Below are 12,463 nucleotides of genomic sequence, written 5' to 3'. Positions count from 1 at the left end.
CTTTACGCCATACTCGCTCTACGTGATTTCGCAATACCCGATGTTTTGGAAAAATGACAGCTAAAAGATAATCAAAGGAATTCTGCAAACGGCAGTTTTAGAATCTTGGATACACAATGAAAAAATAGAACAAATGGAAAGTTTACTTGTTATTTTTATCAAAATTATGATTAACATGCGAATTCCTCTTAGCTCCACGCAATTTTATTGCGACATTTTCTGTGACCCCTTATACATGTCATTTCTCTTCCACATGAAGTATAAACGATTTTTCTAAGGTAATTCGATATACGCTAAAGCGTTCGGTCCCTTACATTAGCGTAAAGCGAGGAGCTGCTGTATATCAATTATAATATAGCATTAAATTTAAATCAGTAGTGAGACATCGTCTTAAACGAAGAACATGGGATTGTTGTCGGTGACGGAGGAAATAATTTGAATGTCCCGATAAGCTTTTTCCAGATCGTTCATATTGATACGACGACTGAAAAGAATAAAAATAGATTAATCAACGCTCAGTACAATCCCACCTGGCAAGTATACTTACTCCTTAATGTACACTCGACCCCGATAAGCCGCCAGATGGGCATAATAGGTTGGTGCAGGATAGGAAACGGACCGGTTACAACGCGCAAACAGATGACACAGATTGTATGTCAACGCTTGCAGGTGGTCCGGAGAGCAATTTGAATCATCGTACAGCACAACGTACTTGGTCGGTTTGGCAACGCCCTGTACAGCCGCGTGGCTTACGAGATAGAATTCGTACCGATCTGGCAAGGTGATCTCGCTGTCCACGACTGTACCGGGCGGTACATTGCAGTTCTTGCCATCCGACGGACAGTTACCGTGCGGGAAGAATCGTGTGTGATGGCGCTTCTGCACAACAATGAATGTCACCGCAGGTTTGTAGCCGGGTTTGGCGCGCGATATAGCCGCATGCAGTGCCTGTAATTCGATGGTGAGAATTTCCGAAAACTGCCCATCCGACACACCGTCGCGGTAGTACATGATACGCTCCGGCAGGTCACCATTGTACTGCTGGTACAGCAGCAGCTGCCGGTGTACGATGTTCTCCAGATCGCGTATCATTTCATCACGCGCACCCTGCAGCCGTACGCTGCAATTGTACCGGAAACCGATCAAATCGTACAGGGCTGTCACACCAACCACACTCGGTACATCGTCGCTGAGTGGATGTGTGACGTCCGCACCGATGTACATAACTTTTCCGCGCCCCAACGGCGGTACGGCGACCTGCGAAACGCAGTGATTTGCACCATTCGTTTTGGCGTTTATCTGGAAAGCAAAACGGAATACATAGCATGCATAAAATATACATGAACCACCATTAGGTCGCGAACTAGTAGCTTACCTTTAGCATTATGTTGTTGAGGGTGCTCATGTCGTTACCCTTCTTTGCTACCGTCATACTCTTAATGCACTGCGTCAGCAACCCGATACGCTCGCTGGCTAGCTCTGCCTTCTGTTTAACCTTTGCGTACGCATCGCCACGGCTCGGTAGTATTACAATCGTGATCGTAGGATTATCCTTCTTGATGCCTTCTAGCAGTGTACCGATGTCACGGAGAGCATTGTTGGGGTTGCGCACCAACACGTACGTACTGCCCATATCGAACGGTTCCATCTGTACGTTGCACCGCATGGCCTGCTGTTGTAACATTTCTCCAAACTTCTTCACCGTGGTCTCATTTGTATACCCATCGAGATTCAGTACACGCCATCGCAGCGGCTTGCGGCTCAGTTCCGTGCTGGGTTGCAGGAAGTTCTTACCCTCAGCCCGCCAGACACCAGACCGCGGAGCGATCTTTTCGTTTCTCGCGTACTCGATCGGTGGGGCATCGATTATGCGGGCCGGTACCTTCTCAAACTCGTTGCCGACTGCGATGCCAAAATCCACCAATGTCGGACATTTGTTGTACTGAATCTGTGTTGCAAGATCAACAATCTTTTGCTTCCGTGTCTGCGTGTTGGTTGCGGCGTACCGAATGATATCGCGCGTACATTCCTCCGGGTGGTTTTTCGTCAACGCCTGTCCACCTGGTATATCGCAAAGCTCAGCCGGTACGTAAATCGAACGCACGGTACTACCCACATGGAGGACGGGAAGATTTGGATAATTCAGCCGGTATTTCAGATGTTTGAGGAAATAGTCCGCCACCGAGAGACGCGTTCCGTCATCCATTTTGAACATCTGCTGGTTGGCAGGATCCCGCAATCCATTGCATCGCATACGTTTCGTAACGCCCGTTGGATTTTTGTAGATCACATCCATACCCTTCAGGAAGGATTGCAGATCGTTCACCACCCACCCGCTGAGTTGATCCAGGTTGCCACGGTTAAAGTCGCGGATCACTTTCAGCACAGGGGCCGCGCACGGGAACGCTTTGTGCGATACGTCCAAGTTGATGTATGGCCGTGAACCGAGCACGGCCGACTGGAACAGACCGTACCAAAGCTCATGCCCCTTACCGATGTCGATGCTGTTGCGTGGAACCATGTACACACATCTTTTGAACTGCGCAAGAAATTAAGAGCAATTAACGTTCATGAGCGTTCAATGACCATAGGGTTTGGGATTAAATTCAATAAGTGCCACTGACACTCTAACTGGAGGTAAATATCGCACTTGTTTTTTTCTATGATTCTTTTATTTTACAGTTAATGGATACTGATTAACATATATGTGCCTTGATATTATTATCCTTAATGCATTTTTTTCACTTACCCTTACAAAGTTGGGATTTGTCTCATAGGCGCAACGCAACACCACATCCAGACACTGGATAGCGCTCATCGGTTTGGCAAACGAGGCATCATTGGAATTCATATACCTGTGGTAGGGAACGAAAGAAAAGAAAATCGATTATTCATTCATATTCAAAATCGAAACCAAACGAATCTGCCTTACGTTTTAAGCACAGCCAGATCGAGCTGGGCGGCCTCCTTCACCTGCACGGTGTACTCTTTCGCTCTGCCACCATCGTCCGGTTGGTACATTAGCTTGGCCTTCTTCTCGGTTATCTTGCGGGTCGTGTAGGCACTCTTCTGTCCGTCATACGCCATCAATACGCCGGGATAGTTTTCTCGACAGAACTGGGCGAACACCGCACGGAGGAACTTTTTCGGCCGATCTGGTTCGATCGCCACATCATAGTGGTACGCCACACCCTTCAGCTTGTCGAGCAGCAGCCGGAAGAAATTGGCCTCTACCGTAACCTTTTTACCGCGAGTACCTTGTGCTCCTCTGCGCACCAATACCGGTCGCAAGTCTGTTCGGCGAATCTTTTCTTTCGAGATGCGCATTTGGGTCAAGTTTTCCTCGATGGGCTGAAGGGTTCCATCACCGGAACCGCTGGATTTCAAAGAGGAGACAGATGCGTCACGGTGGGGCGCACTACCACCAGCAATAGAAGGTTTTTTATCGTCTGATTTTTGGAACTGGGTCTGTTCTGGTACAGTTGGTGCTGGATGTTTTGTCTGCTGCGACCAAACATTTTCTTGCGCTTGGCGACTTTGAGGATCTTGATGTTTTTGTTTTTGTGGCTTAGCACCCTGCGGATGTTGCTGAGGTCCTGTTTGCTGCTGTGAACCTTGCGGATGTTGCTGCTGCTGTGGCCATTTTTGTTGCTTCGCACCTTGCTGATGTTGCTGAGGTCCTTGCTGTTGTTGCGAACCTTGCGGATGTTGCTGAGGTTCTTTTTGCTGCTGTGAACCTTGCGGATGATGCTGAGGTCCTGTTTGCTGCTGTGAACCTTGCGGATGTTGCTGCTGTTGTGGCCATTTTTGTTGCTTCGCACCTTGCTGATGTTGCTGAGGTCCTTGCTGTTGTTGCGAACCTTGCGGATGTTGCTGAGGTTCTTTTTGCTGCTGTGAACCTTGCGGATGATGCTGAGGTCCTGTTTGCTGCTGTGAACCTTGCGGATGTTGCTGCTGCTGTGGCCATTTTTTTTGCTTCGCACCTTGCTGATGTTGCTGAGGTCCTTGCTGTTGTTGCGAACCTTGCGGATGTTGCTGAGGTTCTTTTTGCTGCTGTGAACCTTGCGGATGTTGCTGAGGTCCTTGCTGTTGTTGCGAACCTTGCGGATGTTGCTGCTGCCGTGGCCCTTTTTGTTGCTTCGCACCTTGCTGATGTTGCTGAGGTCCTTGCTGTTGTTGCGAACCTTGCGGATGTTGCTGAGGTTCTTTTTGCTGCTGTGAACCTTGCGGATGTTGCTGAGGTCCTTGCTGTTGTTGCGAACCTTGCGGATGTTGCTGCTGCCGTGGCCCTTTTTGTTGCTTCGCACCTTGCTGACGTTGCTGAGGTCCTTGCTGTTGTTGCGAACCTTGCGGATGTTGGTGAGCTGCTTGATGCTGCTGTGAACCTTGCGGATGTTGCTGAGGTCCTTGCTGTTGTTGTGAACCTTGCGGATGTTGCTGCTGAGCTACTTGTTGAGCTCTTTGCTGCTGTTGCGAGCTATGCGGTTGTTGCTGCTGCTCATTTTGAGCCGCCGATTGTTCCTGTGGCTGACCGATGGCTCCAAGTACTATGCAGAGGAAAAGATGTTTTTGTTTTGGGTTATACATCTTGATATATAAATAATAAACAGTGCACCATAACAATGTATTTAATTACAGGAGATTGCCAACGTATTGTGATAAGTTTGATGAGTTGAGGGCTGCTTGAAAAACCATTTCGAAAATTTCTCTTGCAGTCAATATTTTTCATACCAGTACATTTGTAATGAGTTTCCGAAGTTTATTCACAAGGTCGTACAAAATTCTAGACAGTCACATATCGCTTCAGAAGTAAACATAGTATTCGCTTTAAGCCCCTTTGAAAATAGCTCTATCCGTACGTAGCTATATGCGATCTTACATGCAGAAATGGAAGAAAAAGCGTAACCATGACTCATGCAAGCGCACTGTTGCCAGTTTTGAAGCAGCATATGCATTTCACTGCCTGAAATTTGCACTGAATACAAAATTCATCCTTTTTCAAACAATTGTACATATAAGTAGATCAGAAAAAGGTTTATGATGAAATAATAAAATAAAAAACAGTAAAAAACGATTTATGCATTGCGCTTTTCGTACAATCCAGAACATGGGATTGTACGAAATGGGGATGATGCAATCTTTCCCGATGCACCATATAAGCAACGCAAATCACTTTATTTTTCCAGCTCTTTACATTCTAGAACAACCACTAGCGGTATACACTTACTTATTTTCTGCTGCTTCTTTTTACCCATGTCGAGTGCTTCACTTCACTATTAACATAAAAAACTTGGATAATTGTGATAATTGTTAATTTGAGCGCGGTGCGTAATTACACGTACGTCTGTTCACCAAAAATGAATTGATTGGAATGCGTACGACGAGCACTGTGGGATTGTGCACCCATTCCAACTGGTCATTTATTGTGACGTTCGACAAAAATGATAATGTTTAATAAATCGTACACAATGTTTTGTACAAGAACATTACAAAACACGGTGTTTCAGGTGGTTTCTAAAGTGCACAATTAGGTCTGGATTGGGGAAAATTAGCTCATAATTTTCTCGGGAATGCGTGGTTGTAGCCGTACATTATGTGGCTTGTAACCTACATGTTTCCTTTATGTTGGAAGCCATCGCAGATATTCAGCATTATTATGTGAACAAAACATGGCTTTTCTTTTTTAAAAACAGATATTCTTAATCCGTACAATTCATTTGAACCGCAACGCATCTCAATCCATGCTACAATCGTTACACAAATTCGTTAAATATGGTAAGTCATATATTTACACATTCTTACAAACTACGCGAGTATACGATACATTTGTTTCGTAATATTTTGAAGGTGGCAGTTTTCGTTTACCTAGTGCATATTAATGTTTTAACACGTGCACAAGCAGCCTAAATCCATCGAACTATTCCTCTTGTGCAGCGATCCGTGCGGATGTTTCCTTCGCGTCTACCTTGTCCTTTTCCTCCTTGCATCGACCACAGCATCCACCGTTTGAGTTTTCGCAGATATCAAGCTTTTTGAAGTTGGGTGTCCACTGGCCGAGACTCGCATTAGCATAGAAGTCCATCGGATAGGCAACCTCTAGGTTGGGTACGGGTTTCGGTTTCTCTTCACTTGCTGCAGTACACTCCGGTATGTTCCATTCGGCGTCTCCCAGCACAACGGAAAGTTCGTAGGGGGTAAGTAACGGTTTTGGGAAGGCAGTACCCCAGTCGATGGAAAGTCGGGGGCAGGCAACCTGAAAATAACAAAACAAATAATTAAGAGTTTGTTACATTAAAACAAAGAATTGAATCAGCACTTCTGTGAGTGTAAAAATCATAAGTAATCGAAAGCTTTCCATCTAAATTGCCGAGACAGATCGTATGTTCAATACCTTTGCTACTAAGCCTATCGAAGCACGTACATCTTTCGCACTGAAATCTGCCATCTCAAGTTCGATAGGCATCGCAAAGATATGGATGGTTAACCTAGTACGACGTATACGTTACCTGAACAAATGCATCGATGTGTTCCATGCGGGCAAGCTTCGTGGGGAAGATCTCCGACAGCAGTATGATTATTGCTTCACGCCCGTGGTGCTTCAGGCGACCCTCAAGATGTTCTAGCACCTTCGTTGAACCTTGCCGTCCTAGTGTCCCCAATATGAGTCCGAAACGCTGTGCATCGCGAGCGTTATCGATCGCTTGCTTCCGGTTGCGACGCATCGTTTCGTGGTCGTACAGCTCTCGGGTGAACTTTTTCTCATACGGATCGTACTTGTACGCTTCGAGTGCCGGGTTTGCGATCATGGCGGCCTCCAAATGGAAGCGTCCATCGCCAAGGTATATAAGGGTGCGCGATGTTCCATCCGGATCGACCCCATTGGCCAGTCGTGGTGCGGTACAGCCCAAAATTTCACCCGGACTGAGTGGTTTCGATTGCGGTATTAGTACATCGTATCCTTCCTCTCGTAGCTCCTTAGCGGATGCGTGCAGCGTGGCCACGAACTGGATCGTACTGACGAAGGCAAGCTTACGTTCGCGGGGGAAGTTCAGCTTGACGCTCTCAACAAAGTGCAGTGTGTCGATCTTGATGTCCACGAATACGTACAGCACCTTGATGCCCGTTGTCTGATCAATCGGAATGAGACAACTGTGCCCGTAGTGCACGAGCAGATCCGCCCCTAGGGCTTTTGCGGTAAAATCATCAACACAGCAGGCCCCGTACGTGACGTCCCCCATGATGACGGTGTCCGCTTCGGTGAAGCGTTCGATGATGTCGCTGATCACGAGCGAGAACATCAGCAGACCCTCTGGCATCTGCAGTGCAACACGTTTGGCCTTTGTTTCCCGCACACGCCAGATGGTTTTGTGCACCTCGAAATTGTAGTTCGTGGGAAGGGCCGCGATGGCCTCGTTAAGTTCAGCATCGTTTAGCAAGGTGGCGGGTATTTTATTGATAACACGCGATGCGCCCTTAAAAACCTTGCGGACTGGTTTTGCCTTTACGATCTTCGTGTCGTTCGCTAATGGGAGCTGCGATTCCACTTGTACTGCTGCCATGGTAACATCAGCAACACCCCGATTCACTATACACTGTGCTTTACTTCACACGTTCCTTAATAGCCCTTTGGCCAATCCTCAAATTTTTACTCTCCTCCTTTAGAAGTCACAGGGTCAACGGGGTCAACACACCGCACACAGCAGATTGTCTGTTCAGATGCTCACGTTCAAATGATGCTACCACGTTGAAAAAAAGCTAATGTGTCTGCAGCAGAGGTGACGTTGTGCGATGAAAGGCGACTCCAGGGAGGGGGATTGTTTACCCTTCGCAGGTGATTGCATTTGAGCTCTGACTCACTCACTCCAATGCACCGCCTAGCCAGACGAGTCGAAGGTAAAAAATGCATCCCAAAAGTGGATTACGTGACTTTCGACACACAAGCAATGGCGCTGTTCAGGCATGCGAAATCAAACCAAAACAAACTGCTGTCACTGTGCATTTTGACAGCAATATCACCAGCTTGCGATGTTTTTTTTCGAGGCGATGATTAAAAATGTCCTCATGCTGTACCGTCCGGCTAGCAGGCAATTTTGAAATCCACAAAACATCTGTTTTTGGGACATGCAAATTTCTGCACTGTAGTTTCATAGATAATTTACGATAAACTCATGTTCGATCTGGAAATACGGTTGAGACAAATCGGTAAAAAGCATTTAAACATATAATTTCTTTGGTTACCAATTGTTGGAAGAGTGCATCTTCCCAAGTGTACACTAATTTTATCCATCACTGTATGGAGATTAAATTCGTCCGTTAAAAATACTATCCATGTGTGCTTTGTTTTCTACAAAGAGATATGGGAATTGTGTCTAGGTTGTGATGGACATTGACACACTCTATACATTTTCGTATTTTACTATCCATCAAAGCAAGCTATTAACATTTGCAAAGCTAGTTCCGATACATAGCCACAGTACCGGTTTGGTTCAGCAAACGAGATGACGTCGTCCGAAATTTCGACCGTTAAAACAATCGCGCAAATCAACGATGAGACGCGTCTCTTTATCCTGGTCGCTGGGGTGATAGCTAAGAGCGAACCACGTTTTTTCAGCAGCCACGCAAAGAGCCGTGGTAACTTCGAGGCTGAATCGAACGATACCAGCATCGGAACGGCACGTGGTGTAATAACGCTAACGCTTCGCGATTCTGAACGTGACACGATCAACTGCACCGTTTGGGGAAAATCAGATACAATCACACACTACGATAACTCGTTTGAGGTTGGAGATGTGGTTAATGTGAATCGGCCGCAGGTTTCTTCCACAATGTTTAGAAGATCAGAACAGTACTCACCGACCGTCACATCACCGTACTGCCTGACGATAAACGATCAGACGCAGGTTGCACAAATAACACGCCACGAGGGCACGCAGGAGCTGCAACGATTTAAAGCTCTGCTTAAGGTGCCGCTAGTGCAGCCCGGGACCACTATACCGCTGGCAGACATAGTAGCAGGCGGTTCCGGATGCAATGGAGAAACGTTCAACGTGCTCGTGGTTGTACGGGCGTTACGTGCGAAAAGGGATATTCGAGTGGCGCGAACTAACCAGATTAAATCGTTCCGCGAGGTAGTACTGATGGACTGTAGTCATTCCGGTGTGCTGATGAAGTTCTGGTCCGATAGCTACATAAGATGGTCCGAGCGGTGGACACCTCTGCAGACAGTACTACTCATAGTGGACGCTAGGGTGGAGTTTAGTGATTACTACAAAACCATCTGCCTGGCGGTGGACAGGAAGACGATCATCACGCAGGATCCCAGTCTGCCACAGTTGAACAATCTACTGAATCATGCGCAGACCATTCCTAAGCAGGACATTGATGTTGTCTGCTCGCTATCATCTGGTGCTGTTGATCGTTGAGTACTCAGTAATTTGTTGCATGAACAGTCCACTGTACGCTGACATATCGGTTTTATTGTTTTAGCTTCCACCATTAACACGGTTATGACCGTGCAACAGATACACGATCGGACGGAAGGTGACTGCGTTCAGGAGCAGGATCAATTTACCGTCCTCTGCTACGCCATGATAACTCGACTCGATCTGGACGGCCCTTCCCGGATCGTAAGCGAACGTTGTGTGCTCTGCCGCACGCTTATACGCGGACAGGATATAGCTTGTCCCAAATACGACTGTCCAGGGCATACATCAGGTGCTGCTCGAGAATCGTTTTTCGACATTACCGTCGACATTACGGACCACACTGGAACGTTGACCGGTTGTCGGATGGTTAGCCGGGTGGCTGAATCCGTACTGAACTGTGATGTGGCTACATTTAAGCGCCAAAGTGTCGAACAGAAAACGCTGCTCAAGTGGAAGTTTCTGCTGGATCGATGTGCTGTTCGGCTGGTAGTAAAGAGACGTTCGGCGGTACGATTTCAGAATCTGTTTTCTATCGTTGATTGTACCATTGCCGATCCGGCCGAAGTGGAAGAAAAGTTAAAGGTATACTGAGTCGTGGTTTTCCGGAAGTTATCGTACTATCGTTTAGTCCTATCCGCGTTAACCTTGAATAGACTTGAAGCTCACCATTAACCTTAGTGCAATAAACACCTAGAAGCTGATTGAGAGATAGGCTCTTTCTTTAGTTGTGTTTCTACATACGTTGATAGTATTGATTACTTGAGATTTGTCGATTTGTTGCGTCCAATACGGGAAGAAGAAAGATGATTGAGTAAAATGTTGGAAATTTGGGTATTGGGCGGTGTTAAAAGCTGTACAAAATAAACATGGATTTGATCCATCCTATAGAAATGTTTTTCACTTCAGTAAAACGGCAACGCCCGTTTCGTCTCTACTGTTTTATGTTTCCTACTCGTGTTCACCGTCCGACTCGTAGTTCTCCGGTTTGTAGGGCTTCCGAACTTTCTTTGGATCATACTCTAAAATTGAAGCAGATTTTGAAGAATCGGAACTTTGTACAAACGGAATTGAAAGAGGTCGCTAAAAAACAATGTTACCTTCTTCGTACTCTTCTGGATGGCGCGATTTCCGTTCCTTTTCCAGCATCTGCAGGTATTCCTGCTCGGCAGCTTCGCAAGCGGCTGAAAATACGAAAACAAGGGTTGGTCTTGTAGAAAGATACCCAAGGCGACATTAGAGACATCTTACATCGACACTGGAATAGTTTTGGTTTGTCCTCCGTATGCTCGTCCTGGCGGTTCAAGGTACGGACCTTTAGCTTCATCTCGCGTGACTTCGCCTCCAGTATCTTTTCGCGACGGTTTTCACGCTCAAGCATCTGTGACCGGGAGGGGAACGAAGTCGTACGATATTAACGAAAAAATACTATCAAAAGGCTAGTTTACTTACCGCCGTTAGCAGTGGCTTATCGTTCCGTATCGATGTCATGTTTTCGGACATTTCAATCAGAAACGTAGCACCCTTCACACTACCCGTACCGACCAACCGGCCCGATTCGTGTGCCCTCAGACACTTTAGGCTTTCGTCGCACACCTTGATGCTAAGCGTCGGTTCGCTGTGCTGCTGCAGAAGGTCCCACGCATCTAGCACACCGTCCACGCGGCTAACGAAGAACAGCGAGTAGCGCGTAGGACTCCAGGCGCCATCCGTGAGCATTACGTCGTGATTCTTCGTCCAGACGATTGAACTTTCCCGGCAGTCCTCCGACCAAATTCGCGCGATCCAATCACCGATGGTAAGGAAGTTCTTCACGAACGCCGGATTGCGGGTCAACGCGTAGATTGGTCCTGTGTGGCATTGCATCTGGAATGGAACGGAAAATTACAGCTGAATGAAAGACAGTAACTGAACAAAGTCCTACCGGAAACGCTTACCCGGAACACAATCTTCTCCTGGGGCGATTTCCCCTTGCGATTGCAGGAAAACAGCATGCCCTGCTCTGTGCCACACATGAAGCGCGTCGGTATGGAAGTTTCGTACTCGAGACAGCTAACACCGTACGAACGCGACAGATCCTGCTCGTCCGCCTTAATCGGATCCATCAGCAGCTTATCGATCGGTTGCGAAAGCTTACGTGTATCCCACCACATCACCTGGCTGTCGGACGAACCGGAAAAAAACTCGGTACCACTTTTCGAGTTAATCCACAGGGCCGAATTGACCGGGGCACGGTGTGAATGCTCCCGCTCACTGATCATGACCGGCTCTTGCTCGTTCCGTGTGTCCCAGGCCGCTACTTGCCCATTGTACATGCCGCAAACCAGTGTCGTCGGGTCCTTCTGGTTGTACTCGAGACAGATCATCGAGCTGATGGGTTTAAAGCGGAGCAACGGAGCATTCGGATTCTCAACCTCCCAAATGTACGAGCAGACCGCCTTACCGAGCACCTCGCCAAAGTTCATGTTACAGTGTGATACGGCAATCTTGGTGCCACCGTCAGGTGACCAGGACAGATGCGTTACAGGTTGCTTGTAGATGCTCGGATCACGGTAGACGTTCAGCGTACGCGAGCTGCTACGCTCGATCAGTGGAGCGGGGTCAAGATCGTCGAAGTACTTCTCGTAGATGTTGACCGCATTATTCTGGAAGATGCAGTGCTCCATCGGTTTGGTCAGCGCCATCAGTTGGCTGATGTAGTTTTCATCCTTCTCCACCTTCCGTCTGTATCGGACGGTTTGCTCCGGGTCGAGGTAGTTCACATCCTTCGGCCACCCACCTTCCGAGTGCAGGATACCGTGATGCTCGTACTCCGCGCTCTCCGTGTTTGCCTCGCTGATAGCCATTTGGCGGCTGTACTGCGTACCAATCGATACGGGATCACGCAGAATGTACTCCCGGAACAGCTCATGGTTGGCCGGTTCGGAAAATTCCACCTTATTCTTGTCGGAAAACAGACACTGTTTACCAAACTCACGACGCTCCTTCTGGTAGACATACTGTATATCCATTTCGGTACTTTAAGAACACTTTCCTTGGGA

At 47.3% G+C, this 12,463-nt stretch overlaps 4 protein-coding genes across 4 annotated transcripts; 1 reads left to right on the top strand and 3 right to left on the bottom strand.

Annotated features, from left to right (window-relative positions):
• Window positions 1-390: 390 nt before the first annotated feature.
• LOC128707932 (protein argonaute-2-like) lies at window positions 391-5,255 on the bottom strand. Its single transcript, XM_053802889.1, has 8 exons — window positions 5,228-5,255; window positions 4,308-4,547; window positions 3,660-4,262; window positions 2,933-3,473; window positions 2,750-2,855; window positions 1,376-2,539; window positions 548-1,299; window positions 391-484 (listed from the first exon to the last, which is right to left on the bottom strand). The coding sequence occupies exons 1-8, from the start codon at window positions 5,253-5,255 to the stop codon at window positions 391-393; spliced, it is 3,528 nt and encodes a 1,175-aa protein (XP_053658864.1).
• Window positions 5,256-5,917: 662 nt separating this feature from the next.
• LOC128707469 (2-(3-amino-3-carboxypropyl)histidine synthase subunit 1) lies at window positions 5,918-7,559 on the bottom strand. Its single transcript, XM_053802421.1, has 2 exons — window positions 6,507-7,559; window positions 5,918-6,253 (listed from the first exon to the last, which is right to left on the bottom strand). The coding sequence occupies exons 1-2, from the start codon at window positions 7,557-7,559 to the stop codon at window positions 5,918-5,920; spliced, it is 1,389 nt and encodes a 462-aa protein (XP_053658396.1).
• A 939-nt stretch (window positions 7,560-8,498) lies between these two features.
• On the top strand, window positions 8,499-10,016 carry LOC128708388 (protein hold'em). The gene is made up of 2 exons (XM_053803365.1): window positions 8,499-9,417; window positions 9,487-10,016. The coding sequence occupies exons 1-2, from the start codon at window positions 8,499-8,501 to the stop codon at window positions 10,014-10,016; spliced, it is 1,449 nt and encodes a 482-aa protein (XP_053659340.1).
• A 357-nt stretch (window positions 10,017-10,373) lies between these two features.
• Window positions 10,374-12,433, bottom strand: LOC128719944 (dynein intermediate chain 3, ciliary). Its single transcript, XM_053813587.1, has 5 exons — window positions 11,360-12,433; window positions 10,875-11,288; window positions 10,674-10,803; window positions 10,523-10,606; window positions 10,374-10,444 (listed from the first exon to the last, which is right to left on the bottom strand). The coding sequence occupies exons 1-5, from the start codon at window positions 12,431-12,433 to the stop codon at window positions 10,374-10,376; spliced, it is 1,773 nt and encodes a 590-aa protein (XP_053669562.1).
• Between the last annotated feature and the right edge of the window lie 30 nt (window positions 12,434-12,463).

This window comes from Anopheles marshallii, chromosome 2, assembly GCF_943734725.1.
Source record: "Anopheles marshallii chromosome 2, idAnoMarsDA_429_01, whole genome shotgun sequence".
Classification (NCBI taxonomy): domain Eukaryota; kingdom Metazoa; phylum Arthropoda; class Insecta; order Diptera; family Culicidae; genus Anopheles; species Anopheles marshallii.
Note: the sequence above shows the minus strand (reverse complement) of the source record. Positions and strands in the feature narration are given on the sequence as shown.

Excerpts from the sequence above, each read along its gene's own strand:
- LOC128707932 (XM_053802889.1), bottom strand. The coding sequence starts at position 5,255 with ATGGGTAAAAAGAAGCAGCAGAAAATAA. Across the intron at positions 3,474-3,659 it reads ACCTCAGCAACATCAGCAAG|AACAGACCCAGTTCCAAAAA; the intron begins GTGCGAAGCAAC and ends CAACTGTACCAG. Across the intron at positions 485-547 it reads GGTCGAGTGTACATTAAGGA|TCGTCGTATCAATATGAACG; the intron begins GTAAGTATACTT and ends TATTCTTTTCAG.
- LOC128707469 (XM_053802421.1), bottom strand. The coding sequence starts at position 7,559 with ATGGCAGCAGTACAAGTGGAATCGCAGCTCCCATTAGCGAACGACACG. Across the intron at positions 6,254-6,506 it reads ACATCGATGCATTTGTTCAG|GTTGCCTGCCCCCGACTTTC; the intron begins GTAACGTATACG and ends TGTTATTTTCAG.
- LOC128708388 (XM_053803365.1), top strand. The coding sequence starts at position 8,499 with ATGACGTCGTCCGAAATTTCGACCGTTAAAACAATCGCGCAAATCAAC. Across the intron at positions 9,418-9,486 it reads ATCATCTGGTGCTGTTGATC|CTTCCACCATTAACACGGTT; the intron begins GTTGAGTACTCA and ends TTATTGTTTTAG.
- LOC128719944 (XM_053813587.1), bottom strand. The coding sequence starts at position 12,433 with ATGGATATACAGTATGTCTACCAGAAGGAGCGTCGTGAGTTTGGTAAA. Across the intron at positions 10,804-10,874 it reads ATAAGCCACTGCTAACGGCG|ATGCTTGAGCGTGAAAACCG; the intron begins GTAAGTAAACTA and ends TCCCGGTCACAG. Across the intron at positions 10,607-10,673 it reads AAAACTATTCCAGTGTCGAT|CCGCTTGCGAAGCTGCCGAG; the intron begins GTAAGATGTCTC and ends TCGTATTTTCAG.